This window comes from Papaver somniferum, chromosome 1 (genome assembly GCF_003573695.1).
Source record: "Papaver somniferum cultivar HN1 chromosome 1, ASM357369v1, whole genome shotgun sequence".
In the NCBI taxonomy this organism is placed as follows: Eukaryota; Viridiplantae; Streptophyta; class Magnoliopsida; order Ranunculales; family Papaveraceae; genus Papaver; species Papaver somniferum.
The window spans coordinates 21,679,604-21,694,522 of NC_039358.1; the positions used below are offsets into that span (position 1 = coordinate 21,679,604).

At 36.0% G+C, this 14,919-nt stretch overlaps 2 protein-coding genes across 3 annotated transcripts; both read left to right on the plus strand.

Annotated features, from left to right (window-relative positions):
* The first annotated feature begins 1,204 nt into the window (after positions 1-1,204).
* Positions 1,205-7,933, plus strand: LOC113281019 (mediator of RNA polymerase II transcription subunit 15a-like). Of its 2 annotated transcripts, none has more exons than XM_026529652.1 (12): positions 1,205-1,386; positions 1,770-1,881; positions 2,504-2,621; positions 2,711-3,531; positions 3,846-4,251; positions 4,613-4,686; positions 4,856-4,930; positions 5,023-6,315; positions 6,398-6,748; positions 6,828-6,995; positions 7,085-7,173; positions 7,483-7,933. In XM_026529652.1, exons 1-12 carry the CDS (start codon positions 1,292-1,294, stop codon positions 7,688-7,690), a joined length of 3,810 nt encoding a protein of 1,269 aa, XP_026385437.1. In that variant the 5' UTR covers positions 1,205-1,291; the 3' UTR covers positions 7,691-7,933. The 2 variants fall into 2 exon arrangements, with proteins under 2 accessions (XP_026385437.1, XP_026385445.1); XM_026529660.1 differs by having other exon boundaries at positions 3,846-4,230.
* A 614-nt stretch (positions 7,934-8,547) lies between these two features.
* LOC113281031 (putative F-box/LRR-repeat protein At5g41840) lies at positions 8,548-11,037 on the plus strand. The gene is made up of 4 exons (XM_026529672.1): positions 8,548-8,714; positions 9,130-10,120; positions 10,218-10,373; positions 10,630-11,037. The coding sequence occupies exons 2-3, from the start codon at positions 9,146-9,148 to the stop codon at positions 10,251-10,253; spliced, it is 1,011 nt and encodes a 336-aa protein (XP_026385457.1). The 5' UTR covers positions 8,548-8,714; positions 9,130-9,145; the 3' UTR covers positions 10,254-10,373; positions 10,630-11,037.
* Positions 11,038-14,919: the final 3,882 nt, after the last annotated feature.

Here is a 14,919-nt window from a genome sequence, read left to right on the forward strand (position 1 = left end):
GAAGCTGGTCGGAGTGGGCCTCCTCAGCCTTTCATGCAGAATCAAAAACTTTACGAAAGGCATCTTCATGGTTAAGTAAAAATATATTATCCACTGTTTCAATAGTAACGGACTGCAAAACTTTGGCGGAGACGATCAACAAGTCTTGCAAAGACTCTCTGTGGACTGCGGATAACACCATACAAGAAGTGATCTCAATTCTGAAGAAACTTCCGCAAGCCCAGGTAAAATATATAAACAGGAAATATAACTCTGCAGCGGACCACATAGCAAAAGAAGCCAGAATAAAGCATCTTCGGCACACGTTCTCTCACGTTCAGCACAGGATTCTAAAATCTTGTATTATTTCCAATGTTTTTGATAGAAATGAGATTTTAAACAAGTTGTTATTTATTGAGTAATATAATTCTTGTTTTCATTAAAAAAAAAAAAAATTGAGTCGCGAAAAATGCACATCCCAGAAGTAGTGCAGGTGTATGAACATATATAGATTCCTCACCTGAACTATTTACTCCAAGATCCCGTCCACACTAAAACGCTTCCTGCTTCCTAATATCTTCATCTTCTTCTCGCTTATGGTAAAAACATACAACATAGCTTAGACACTGTCACTGATTATGTTATTTTTGTGTCTTAATTTTCATTTTCTTTTATTATATTGATTTCCATTTATGTTTCCAAAAGCAAAAAATAGAATCAAAAGTCCATCTAGGGCTTTAGTCAACCGCATAAACATAGAAATGAATTGGACGATTTTCACACAAAATGCAAAACCGTGGGTTTTCTTCTGCAGTGAAGAAACATCAAAAAGACAACGGTTTGCCTAATCAGACACTGTGTTAAAAACTGCTTCTGTGGTGGTCCCATCTTGGTAAACAAGGACCCTAGCATAAGCAAATCACAGCCGTTAATATAGTTGTTACAAGAATCTTCTGAGAATGGAATCTAATCTAACGGCTATAGAGTTAAAGTAGTTTAGAACTCAAACCGTTTCCTTAAACAAACAAATCCTAGAATATCTCCGCAATGAATAAACTTACAAGTAGAAGTTTTAATGTTATGTAAAATAAATAAATCAATCCTGTAATTTGAAATCACACGAAGAGAAATCCTAATCACTATAAATATACTACTACATTCTAATCTTTGTAAAATCAAACTTTCTTTGGGTATTCAGAAAACGCTCTTCGTTTTCCTTTTTTTTTTTTTAATTCTTAAAACAAATCGATTTTATTTTATTTTTATTCTTTAATTAGGATACAAATTATTTTGTTTATTAGAATTGAATTTGATGGATAATAAGATCAAAGTGGAAGAAGATGTTGATAAACCAGATTGGAGATTAACGTTTTCGAGTGAATCTAGACAAAAAATTGTTGCAAAGGTGTAAGTTGATTAATCTTAATTTTTCTTGTTGATCTTTTTTGTTTTATAAAAGTAATGTGATGATCAATTTAGGCATATTTACATAGATATAAGCATGATAAAAAAAAATATCTCTATACATTGTTGAACACGGCACGACGATTTGTATAAATATAAACAATAAACTGGAATTCTTTACTTTGATAGTTAAACCCTAATTTCATAATAATATATATACAGGCATACTTCTATATTTTTTTTAAAGTTTTGCGTTTTATATCTGATTGGGGGATTAACTTGAAGTTTGTGCTTTTATATTTGAGACTGTATTTGCCTGCTACATTACTATTATTATGACTGATCAAAGCATGTCATTGAATTATAATTGTTTATTACTTTGGCAGAGAGGCATCTTTATGGAAGTGTATTTCCAATCCATCTCCGGATAAATTTCAAGAGATCAAGGATGCCGCTGCAAAATTTGAGGACAAGATGTTCAGTATTGCAACCAGCACGGTATATTTACAATTCACTAGTTGTTTCTAACAAAAGATATCTTTTTTCGTGCACCATGAACATAAGATGGAATCAAATGCTTATCTGGGTTGTACCATGAACATATGTATCTATTATGTTTTGTTAGAGCACATTATTTTGTAGCCTCGATGTTAAGACATGCAAGAAATCTTTTGGAAGACGTTTAAGCTCATGGGTTAAGTGTGTCTGGATTCTTATGTTAGTTAGTTCATTTCATCCATATAGGTGAATATATACATGTACTTAACAAATAGAGCTTCAGGAAAATCTGCCTAGAATAACAGATGCATATATGGGCAATGAGAAATACAGAATAAGTTTTCTTGTCTCGGCTTGTTAGTTGAGCCAAGGAGCACTGTGCAGTCCATAGTGGTCGTACATCTCCAAGTTTGTTTCCAATCGGTTTTTAGTTACTACCCTATAAAATGGTTGCAGAAATTTTGCTGATTATACACCCAAAATATCCTCTATGTATCTCCTTTCTAAGAGTAGCAAGTTAATACTTCTTTAAGCATTATAATTTTACATGCATGGATTTATTGTTGTTGTCAAGGATCTTATTTATCCTTCACTTTACATCCAAATGTTTTTGGCGTTACAGGAAGATTATGTCCGTAGAATAACGACAAAGATGCTCAAAGTGAACAAGACCACCCCGACTGGAGAAGCTAGTTCTTTACCATCAAACTCATCTTGCAGTAGCCAAATTACTGATTCGGGTAAGAAGAGAAGTTATTATGCATATAATTTGTGCCTCTGGCTCTGGAAATGTGCATTGTGCTTGATGTTTCCTTCCCATTTCTTACAGCTTCTCACAGCGTGCAATCTCAAGTAAGAAACCAGTCAAAGTCGTCACCAGTTCCCATGGCTAATCAATCTCAACCCACACAACAGAGGCTGTTATTAAATAATATGGAAAATTCCATGTCTTCTCCAGGAATCCAGAATTCTGGGAATTTGGTGTCTCTTCCTTTAGGAACATGTCTAACTGATAACCCAGTGGCTAATAGTCTAGGGCAAAGCTGTGAGATGCAGATCACTCCAGGAATGTCACAAACACAAAATACATTTTCAAGTTCACAGAGACGGGTTCATGAAAGGCAACATTTGCAACAGGTTGTTGCCCAACAGCATCTGCAGTCCCAAAATCAAAATCACTTTGTACTTCAGCAGCAGTTTCAACATCCGGGTATGATGAAACATAGAGGAAATATTCAAACTCATTCAATGCACCCACACGATCCACAACAGCAGCAGCATAATCTAATGCAGCCAATTCAGACGTCATCAAGTCAACAGCAAACACAATCTCCAATGGTACAATCGGCTACACAAACTGGGGTCGTACAAAACCAACAATCTTCTGCTCTTCAGCAACATTCACAGTCAGTTCAATGGCAACAGCAATCACAACGTTCTTTACACGAACAACAAGCTTCAATGGCTCAACCAATCATGGTCTCATCTCAGCAGAAACAACAGCTAATTGGGAAACAAACTGATGAAAGGAACTTTCAACATAATCAGCCTTTTGGGCAGCCAAACAGTATAATGGAACTGCAGAAACAACAACGACAGAAGTGGCTTGGACAGCAAACTAATTCTTCAAGTATGCAACATCAACAGCAGGTAGGCCATCATGCAGTGCTTTAGTTTTGGTTGTGCAACTCGATTTTAAAAGTCAGAACACCTTGAAAAGGAAAAACTGGAATACCGAATGAGTGGCAAAATTTTCATGCACATTGATAATGGAATTCCCACAGAAGAATAGCACTTTTGTGTGATTCAATCTCAAAATTAACATTATGGACTAAACCACTCTACTGGGTGGTTTTCTCATGCCTTTGGGCATCTGAGCTTGACTGTTTTAGTGTTCTGTCTAATCTACATTTTTTCTTATTTCTTAAATATAATCATGATGCTTACCTAAAAAATTTCAACAGGTAATGTCTCAGCAAAACGACATCTCAAGGTTTCATCAGCAGACGTTGGGGCTGCAGGGAAATGTATCTGGACTAAAGCAGCAGCAGCAATTTGGAAACCAATCCGGTGTCTCAAATATGCAGACCCATCAGCAGTCGATGCACAGCTTGCATCAGGCTAAATCTGCAACACATCAGCAATCACAACAAACATCTTCGATGTTGTTATCGTCGCCAGGGAAGCAAGCACAATCTTCGAGACAGCAACTAATGGTTCAGAGTCAACAACAAAAACAAATGCAACAACAACTGGCATTGGAAAACAAGTCAAACTCATTTCAAAGAGGAGCGCTTCAACATCAGAATTCTACTGAATGGCAAAGGCAATTACTTCAATTACAACAAGGTCGTCCTGAGCCCTCATCAAGTATGTTATCTAAACCTAAGAATTAAGAAAGTTTTTTTTGTTTGTTTGTTTGTTCTGAAGTTAAAACTTAGATAATGTGAGAATGGGGCCCATTTCTCTGATATCTGACATAGCGTGGGCCCTTAATTATGGGATGGTTATGTATGAGTAGTTTCTATTGTTAAGAGTGTGTAATGGTTTCTTGTTTGTATAAACTCTCTTTAACAACTTAACATAAGTGGCAGTAGGGACTGCCATTTCAAGGGAAGGAAAAAATTTACTTCCTCCATTTTCTCGCTTTGACTTCTCTTACCATTTTCTTGTTGTTTCTCTTACAACTTACTTTTTTTTTTCCTTTTCATGTTGTGTTTCTCTTGGATAGCATCAACAGATACAATGGGTTTAAGAGGATATTCAAGCGTCAGTGGTGATGTGCAAGATGAAGTCCTTAACAAGGTATTCTACTTGATCACATTTTAATTCTTAAATCATATATTTTATTTTCTGATAGGTGATTTGTGATTCTAAAATATCTTGGCATAAGCAACTGTAAAGAGATCTTCAAGACCATGGAAATTTCGGCATCCAAATATTGAATTTACATAAACAAAATTTTCCTTTGCAGGTTAAATTCATGATGGAAACATACCTTCCTCAGTTGAATGAAATAATTCACCGGATCAATATTAAACTTCAGCAGGTACTTAATTTCTTTCTTAAATTTACTCCTCTGTCCTTTACTTGAATCTTCTTCTTCTTCTTTTCATTTTCGCGGTTCTCTTATTTTTACAGGCGAAGCCTGAAGAGATTGATATTCTCAAAAGGTACAAAGAGTATGGGGAGAAATGTCAACATTTCTTGCGGATGCCACTAGTTGGTTCTCGTCAATTGTCTCTGGAAAAGCTGATTCCTTACGAGAAACAGATTCTTACTTTTATCAGTATGCCAAACATTAGAAAAGTTCTTCAATTACCCGGTCAACAGTTGTCGCAATCACAAATGACTCAATTGAAGCATCAACACAACAACCAAATGATCAACAAATCACAGATGCAACCAAGAACCTTGAGAAATCCACAGGCAGCAACAATGCATCAAAATGCTGTGGCAACCATGCACCAGCATGGCTCAATGTCTTTGTCAAACCAAGTGGGAATTTCATCAAATCATCCTTCAAACATGATAAATTCACTTCAGCATAATCCTGCTCTCGAGTTAGGTCAAGGAAACTGTCTTACCTCATCGCAGCAAGGTGGTGCTTCTGTTGGAGGACCTATGCAGAAAACTATAATTAATGTATCTCAACAGGCGGCAAATACCTTGTCCCAGAATAATACGAGTTTATTACCGTCAAACATGATCCAGCATCAGCAATCGAGACAACAGCAGGATCATAACATGACAAGTCAAGAACACCAGCGTCAGTTAATGCACCAATCAGAGCAACACATGCTTAAGAACCAACAATTACAACGGCAACAAAAGTTACAGCCTACACATTCATTGCCACTGCCACAACATCATACACAGATGAGTGAAATAGGCGAAACAAAGGTCAGATCGAACATATTAGGAACAACAATTCAGCAGCATCTTACACCAAGTCAAGATGCAGCAATGTACAATCATCGACAGATTAAAGCGGGGTCCAGTCATGTTTCTTCGCCTCAATTACTTCAAGCTGGGTCCCCTCAAATATCTCAGAATTCTTCGTCATTGATAGACCATCAGAATGTGCTATCATCATTGCCAAAATTAGGAACACCTTTGCAATCGGTAAATTCACCTTCAGTTTGCCTTTCTCCTTCTACACCTGTGTCTTCATCTCCCTTACCGGGGAAACCGGAAAAGCAGACCGCTGCTCTATCTTCACTTTCAAATGCTGGCAACATTGGACAGGCACCAGCACAGGTTTCATCATTACAGCAAATAGCACAGTCTATTGCTATTGGCACCCCAGGGATATCAGCGTCTCCCTTGCTTGAGGATTATATTAATGCAGAAGGCAATCAGGACGCTGGTACTGCACCTATAATCATACCTGAGAAGCCAGTATTAACACCTACAGAACGACTATTAAAAGCGGTTAGTTAGTCATAATCCTAGAGTCTTGATTAGTTATATGTTTTTTTTTTTTTGTATAATCATGGGACTGGTAATTTTTCAGGTGAAGTCAATTTCATCTAAAGCATTGAGTGCCTCGGTGGACGACATTGGTTTGGCAGTCAGTATGGTCGATGGATTTGCAGGATCACGACCTGGGGAAGGAGCTAGATACTCTGTTCCTGAAGACTTAGTGGCTATGGCAGGGATGCATGTTAAAGCTATGAACTTTGATCTAATAGATGACAGTTCGTTAAAAAAGAAACTGAAACGGTGCTATTCAACTGAAAGCTCTAAAAATGCTATGCCATCGGATTATACTGAAAATGATAGCTCCAAGAAGGTAAATGGTTCCGAGACATCTGAACAACTAAGATCAACTGCAACATCTGGAATCAAGAGATCAAGACTTGAGGTATGTTACTCTGAAATTCTGTTGTCTGCCTCACTAGCGAGAAAATTGTTACATAGTCAATGGGTACTCTCGGTTGCAGATGGGTCGTGCCCTTCAGGAAGAAATCGGTGAGATAAACTATAGGCTAATCAATACAGTATTGGACATCAGCAGTGAAGATATGAATCTGACGTCAGCCGTAGGTGATGATGTTGAAGGAAGGATTGTCAATTGTACATTCCACCCAATAGGCAGTTCAGCTGAAATGGTGAGCAATATCACGCTTTCTTACTTCAAATCATATAATAAACTCGAAAAACGTATAACATGGACGATTTTCTTTTACTGTTTTTGCAGTTTCCTGTTCTACCTATACGGTTCCTAGTCTCTGCAAATTATCCCTACTGCTCCCCTACGTTAATAGATAAGTTGTCTGGCAATCAGAGGTAAGATTCTTCCATATTCTCAGCATGAGGTTTTATTGCATAATAAGATTCTTCCATATTCTCAGCATGACATTTTATTGCATAACAAAGATAACATATCCTTAGTGTTCACTCTTGTAATCTTACCCACTCTCTTGTAATCTTACCCACTCTCATCATTTGATTTCGACACTCATCCATATATTTGTACGAAAATAAATCAAGATTCAATATGTTGGTGATCTAAATTTAACTGCAATATACAAACTTTACTGCCTAGAGAGAATTCCGTTGGAATTAACATAAGGGTTCCTACATTTGTTTTGACAGTAACGAGTACGAAAATCTACTGACAAAAGCAACAACAAAGTTCAATACATCCCTCCGCTGCATGTCCGAACCAATTTCACTCAAAGAGATGGCTAAGAGTTGGGATTCTTGTGCCAATGCAGTTTTTCTTGAGTATGCCCGGCAGAATGGAGGAGGAAGCTTTAGCTCTAGATACGGTACTTGGGAAAAATGTGTTGATGCTGTTTGATTCACTGGAATGTTGGAAGTGATTGGGAATAATAGATACAGATCGTTAGCAATGTCGCTGCATTTGCTGTTGTTTACCCCGACATATCAGTTCTTTAGTACAATCATTTGTATAATCAATAATCCTGTGAAAGAATGTAAAATGAGTTATACAGATTTATACAAGGAGAAGACAACAAGTGTAATTCTTATCTGTAAATTCCTTGTCATTGTGGCAATTTATTCAGCTGCGCCAATTTTGATATATTGCCCAATTTGAAAAATAAAGAATAATGTATTATTTTGATCTTGTTCTCTTAATTAAGAAGAATTGTGCTCAGATCAGTATACAAATAATTCTTCTTTGTAAAAGCGTTTAATCTGTTTGTTTCAAATCCTGAAATGTTTTGAGGATAGAAATGCAATCTTTAATGAATGGGTACTATAGGGGAGGTTGGGTATGAACGCCTTTCATAGCATAAAATGGTGTATGACCAGGACAGGAGCCATTAGTTTTTATTTATTACTCCCTCCGTTCTTTTTTAATAGGTCAGTTTCTATAAATAAAATTTTTGGGAAAGTCAAATGTTGTTTTAATTTTTTGGGACCACTTTTCTCTTAACTTCTTTTGATGAGACCACTTCACTTTACTTCTTTTGCTAATAAGTATCATAAGAACTATTCACTTCACTTCTTTTATTAACAAGTGTCATGAAAACCACTTTCAATGATTAGTTCTCTTAATTTTTTTAAATTTCGGTAAAAACAAAACTGACTTGTTAAAAAATAACGGAGTGAGTATAATTTTTTCTACAATTATAAATACTGACGATAAATACTGACTGATGAATATACGTGTATAGAAACCAAACAGAAAACCTGAGACCCAAATCCCTCGTCCCTCCCGCCTATATGAAGCGATATCCAAAAAGAAAATAGGTTTCTTTCCTTTAAAATTATACTAGTTTTCAACAGACAACCAGGAAACTCAGTTGTAATATACATATCTCCATTTTAGGTGTGCATCGCATCCATCATTGCTCAATGTAAGTGATACGATCGATCCAATTCTTCATTTATATTTTCTCAGGTTGTTACCGTCTTTGATTACATTGATCGATTAAATGTTGATTCCATTTTGCTTAATCCGTAATGTCTGATCTATTTTTGTTGGAATTTCTATCGAGTCATTTTCCATTCGGGAATCGCAAATCTAGCTAGATCTCTTTTTCTGATTGTTATCTCCTAAACCTAATCAATCTGTAGTGTTATACATACCTAGTACCCTAAATCAGATCCCATCAGGTTTGTTCATTTTAACCTATGTATCATAGTACCTCAAGTGTCCTAAGCCTATAAACTATGTATTGCATTTCTTGTTTTGTTTGTATATTTTTCTAGAGTTTTCTTAGCAAATCACAGAAGGATGTGATATAATTTGTTTAAGAACCTTCTTTTCAGAAAGAAAAAAGAAATCATGGAAATTTACCATGTGAAGACCCACAGGCAAAAGATTTATAGAAAGAAAAAGAAGAAGAAGGGAAGAAGAGAGGATAGAATCAGTAGATTACCTGATGCTCTACTTCAACATATCCTGTCATTTCTTCCAACAAAATGTACTGTGTGCACCAGTGTTTTATCTAAAAGATGGAGGAATATCTGGACCGGTGTTCCTGTTCTCAGTTTTCTTGATTGGCCATGTTTTGCTCCGAAAGAGAAGCGTCTCTTGGAGGTTGAAAGATTGCTGAGTTTTATGGATAAAAGGTTACCTACTATTCATCATGATAATATGCCAAATATACAGAAGTTCTATCTTCACCTTTCTGAATTCATTTCCTATGAATCTCCCGTTAATGCATGGATCACTACTTTAGTAAGTTGCAAACTTGAGGAGCTCACACTTGTTGCTTTTATAGGCGAAGTCTCTCTTTTTCCCCCTAGTTTTCTTATATCCAAATCATTGACTACACTGGACTTAAAAATGTACATTGAATTCAAACCTCCTGGATTAGTTTATCTTCCACAGCTCAAGATCCTTCGCTTAACGTATATCAAATTTACCAATATGGATTTGACTTTGAAATTCTTTTCTGGCTGCCCTGTCTTGGAGCAGTTGAGTTTAGACAAATGCAGTTGGGGTGATATGGTTGTATCTATATTATTTCCTGTCTTGAAGTGCTTATCCATTACTAATTACAGTGGTACACCTCATTTAGAAGGTTCTAGGGTTAAGATTCATGCTCCAAATCTAGTTTCCCTCAATTATGTTGAAACTGTAAATAAGACTTCTGATTTGACTAGCTGTTCATCACTAGCTGACTCAAATATTCACTTTCCATATTTGTACCAATATTTTCCTGAAAGAAGGGGACAAGTTTGTTCTAGAACAGCTAAGCTTCTTGCTGGGCTTTCTAATGTCAAGCTTCTTAAATTGTCAGGCGAAACATTTGAGGTATACTATCTTATTATCCTACTATAATGAATGTAAAATACTTTTTGCCCTAACTTCTTAACACTCAAGTGCTTCCTCTTATTCTGCATGATCACAGGCTCTTTCCTTCGCGGATGAACGTTTAGCCAATTGATGCTCATTTAACAATTTGATCCATCTGGAAGTGTCTTCAGCTATGCGTTGTTCGACTTTAAGAGCATTATTTGACCTTCTGCTGACCTCGCGTAATCTAAAGTCACTCGTCTTTGCTGAGGTAAGTCTTTATACTCTTAAAACCGTCAACTTGCCTACCTAATCATGTTTTTATTCAGTTGAAAAGAGTAAGCACGTAAAACAAATTAAAATTACAAAGTCATGTCTCTGTAAAAGGAAGTCACAATTTGGAACTGGAATCTTTCAACTTGTAACAATAGAGCCACAACTTAAAGAATTTTATTACGTATTTTCAAATCATTACCAAAAGATGTTTTTCATTGTTTGTATCACTAAATTCAGCTTATGTTTTGCAGGACTTTAACGGAACCTCACCCTTTCATATGGATGTCGATGATGACAGTGATAGTCTGATACAAAGTTTAATGGGTCAGTGTCTGTTGCTTCACCTCGAATCAGTTGAGTTCAAGAAATTTAATGGGCACCCGAGGGAGCTGGACGTTGTAAAATTATTCTTAAGGAATGCAGTAGTTCTGAAGAGGTTGATTGTCGAAGATTCTTCATGTTCGCGGAATAAGAAGAATGTTATCCAGCAGCTGCAAAACATTCCCAGAGGTTCCAAAAACTGTGTAGTTAGGTTCTCAACTTCAAGCTGTGTTTCGTACCTTTATAAATGATTCTTGTGTCCCACCTTTTCTTTTTTTTTTTGTTATCAGAAAAATTGTGTCCGGTTTAGATACTTCTTTTTGGATGCTCTTTAATTTTATAACAGTTCAGTAATATTTTCTTAGGTCTGTGTGTTTTTTGTGAACATCAGTTAGGAGCTTGTGATTATTCTCATAGGATTCTAGAAAGAGCAGGATTTTATGACCTATTCTCAGGATACAAGTTCACCTGGAATAATCACAGGAAAGGAGCCCAAATATTCAGAAAAGATTAGACAGAGTAGTCCAAAATGCTGAATGGAATCTGCAATTCTCAAATGCTAATCTATCCTATCTAGTGGAATCTGCAAAAAGAAGCTTCTTGTGTGCAAGTAATTAAAGAATCTTGGAATCATTTCTTATGCTTAAGATCGGACAAATTTCTTAGTAGTAAACCTTAAAACACTATAATTAATCTTTTGAGCTGGAAAAAGAATGTGTTTGACCTTCTGAAAAGGAGAGGGTACCAATTCGGCAATTAAGTAAGTCAAAAAAAGACCCTTGAAGAAGATTGTATATAAAGTTTTTCTCTTTCTCTTCCACAATTAATAATTAATATGTATAGACCAAAAGTTCGTGTACCTGATCGTATAGAAGAGTTCTTGGACGATCTTAAAAATCAATATTCAAGATCAATCTAGTCGTATCCGAATTAAGTGGATCAGAATCCTAACAAGTATGAAACTTGCATTCTATCTCTCAAGATATGAACTCAACAAAAACGAGTCTTGTTTTGATCTTAAGTGATGAAGACTTGAACTGTCTAGATTGATTCACGTACTACTTGTGCTAATCGTGTTATAAAGATAAATAATATAATGTGGAAATGAAAATATATAAGACACCAGAAATTTTGTTAACGAGGAAAAATGCACCCGTAGAAAAATCCGGGGACCTCATCCAATTTTGAACACCACACTGTATTAAACCGTTACAGACATTAGACTACTATCAGAATTCAGACTGGAATGTAGTTGAGAATGAATTAACTCCAAGCAATTCAGCTGCATTCATGTTCCCTATGTCCCTTGAACCTCGTAAGATCCTACGCGCTTACTTCCCTTAGTTGACGTCCTTTACAACCTAAGAGTTCCTTAAACTTTAACGAAGAATATTGATACCAATCTGCCTCTAACAGACAAGCCTATTTGATTTTCCTTTTGATATGTTTCAATCTTGGTTTGGATATCTATTTTCCAAAGTCCAGCAAACCTCACGAATCCGGAACACTACACTCAGTTGGCTGAGAATCCTGGATTCCGATTGTAAATCCAAAATTTCCAGAGATTTAATACCCCAAAAAATTCTAACTTATATTGATGGTGTTCATCATCTGATTTAAGAGCATCTACAATGTGTATGCTAATATTTATAATGAACCAAAAAATTATTTGGTATATTTACCATATTGACACCACCAATACATGAAACAGGGGTACCAAGTACACCACCAACTTTTTCGTTTGTAACCCTAAACTTAATACGATTGCAAGTAGACCAACTGAATGATTCTTGACAATATGTATGTAGAGTTTATATCTCTAACATCTTCCCAATCAGTACGTATATAGACAAGAGTCCGTGAACCTGATTGTTCAAAAGAGTACTTAGACGATCTCAAAAATCAATATCCAAGATCAATCTAGTCGTATCCAGAAAACCCAATCGGAATTCTGCCAAGTAATTAAACTTGTTATCTATCTTTCAAGATACGAATTCTACAAAAAACAAGTCTCGTAATCGATCACAATTATATGGACGTATCTACTAAGATTGAATGTACAACTTGCGTAAATCCAATTATAAAAATAAACAATATAATGCGGAAAAGGAAAAACACAAGACAACTGCAAGTAGACCAACTGAATGATTCTTGACAATATGTATGTAGAGTTTATATCTCTAACATCTTCCCAATCAGTATGTATATAGACAAGAGTCCGTGAACCTGATTGTTCAGAAGAGTACTTAGACCAACTGCAAGTAGACCAACCGAATGATTCTTGACAATATGTATGTAGAGTTTATATCTCTAACATCTTCTCAATCAGTACGCATATAGACAAGAGTTCATGAACCTGATTGTTCAGAAGAGTACTTAGACGATCTCGAAAATCAATATCCAAGATCAATCTAGTCGTATCCAAAAAACCCAATCGGAATTCTGCCAAGTAATTAAACTTGTTATTTATCTTTCACGATACGAATTCTACAAGAAACAAGTCTCGTAATCGATCACAATTATATGGACGTATCTACTAAGATTGAATGTACAACTTGCGTAAATCCAATTATTAAGATAAACAATATAATGCGGAAAAGGAAAAACACAAGACACCAGAAGTTTTGTTAACGAGGAAACCACAATAACAGAAAAAGTCCTAGAACACCAAACCGTATTAAGCCGCTACAAACACCAACCTACTATTAGATTACTGACTGGAATATAGTTGAGAATGAATCCACCCTCCAAGCGATTAAGTATCACACTCCTTACGTCTCTTGAACCTAGTAAGGTTCTACACAATTTATTTCCTTAGTCGACGTCCTTTACATCCTAAGAGTTGATTCAACCGAAGTGAAGACTTTTGATAACAATCTGCATATAATAGATATGCCTATTTTATTTATGTTTGGATCAAGGTGAGGAAATCTGTTTGCAACAGAGAATACTAGCAAACCTCACAAATCTGTAACTTACGACTCCCTAAGAGAAGACTAGATTCTTAACCACCTCTCAAGAACAATCTTCAAAAGATCAGTTAAGATCAGTTTTCAGATATCTATCTTGAGGAATCACAAATTCTGAGATGAAGAAAATTTTACGATTACTATCTATCTTGCCTGAAATATATTACAAAAACCCCGATAACAGAAAATCAAGATCAGGATTTACGAATTATTAAGGTAAAGATAGTCGGGCCTGGCTTCACGAATTCCCAAAGCGGAGTCTTCTAGCTCAAAGGAAACATAGGTCTATAGAGGACGACACTAGAATCAACTAGGACAAAAAGTGTCAGGGATTGATTTTCCCAGTTGAAAGAGCATCTTTATTTATAGTTTTCAAGGACCAGGGGTTGCTTAGAATTCAAGCTAAGATAACTTGAGAATCAAGCAAATACTTTTAGGTCTTGAAAAGACAATATAAGAGTTTTTACTAGGAAAAAATTCTGGAACCGTGTATAATGACGCATAATGACTGTTCGGTTTGGCAAGTATGCCAAAGAACTAAAAGCAATTTAAACACCTATAAGAATTTAATCATGGTGCACAATTAAGAATTTAATCTTGATGCACACATATAAGTGTTTGAGTGATCAATGAAGTCTTAGTGTTTGAAAGAGTTCTAGCAGTGCTAAACATATTTAAAAAAATAAGTCTTTGAGCATCTTCTAAAATCTATTGGGACGGTTGGTACAATGGCTCGTGAAACATTAGAGTTGTTCACGAGTCAGGGTGCAACGGTTCGTGAACCGGGTTCGCCAACCATTTAAGACTACCGAACTCAGTTGACCACGGTTCGTGAACCGATTTCGCAACTGCTAGCCTATAATACCATCTTTCAGAATTCAGTTCACAGCGGTTCGTGAACTGTCCCCAACTGAACTAAGGGTTTGTGAACTAGTTCGCCAAACTTCCTGTTAGATCATTGCTTGGTCAAACTCGCATGCGTTGCTATCTCAAGCATGTTTGTCAATGTTTGTGATCAAAACTATAATTCTTAATTTCTAGCCTATTTGTAGATGTCTCGGACTAAGACATAAATAGTGTAGTTGAGCTTAAATCTCTCGACGTTCATCTCTTGAAGACGAAGAACTACTAACGGGATCTTGTGGAACTTCTTCGACAAAAGGTATGTGGATACTGGAACTTATCTATCACTTGGAAAGTTTATTTCTACTATCTCCTTTATTGAGACATAAGTCGTGTTACGATATAGTT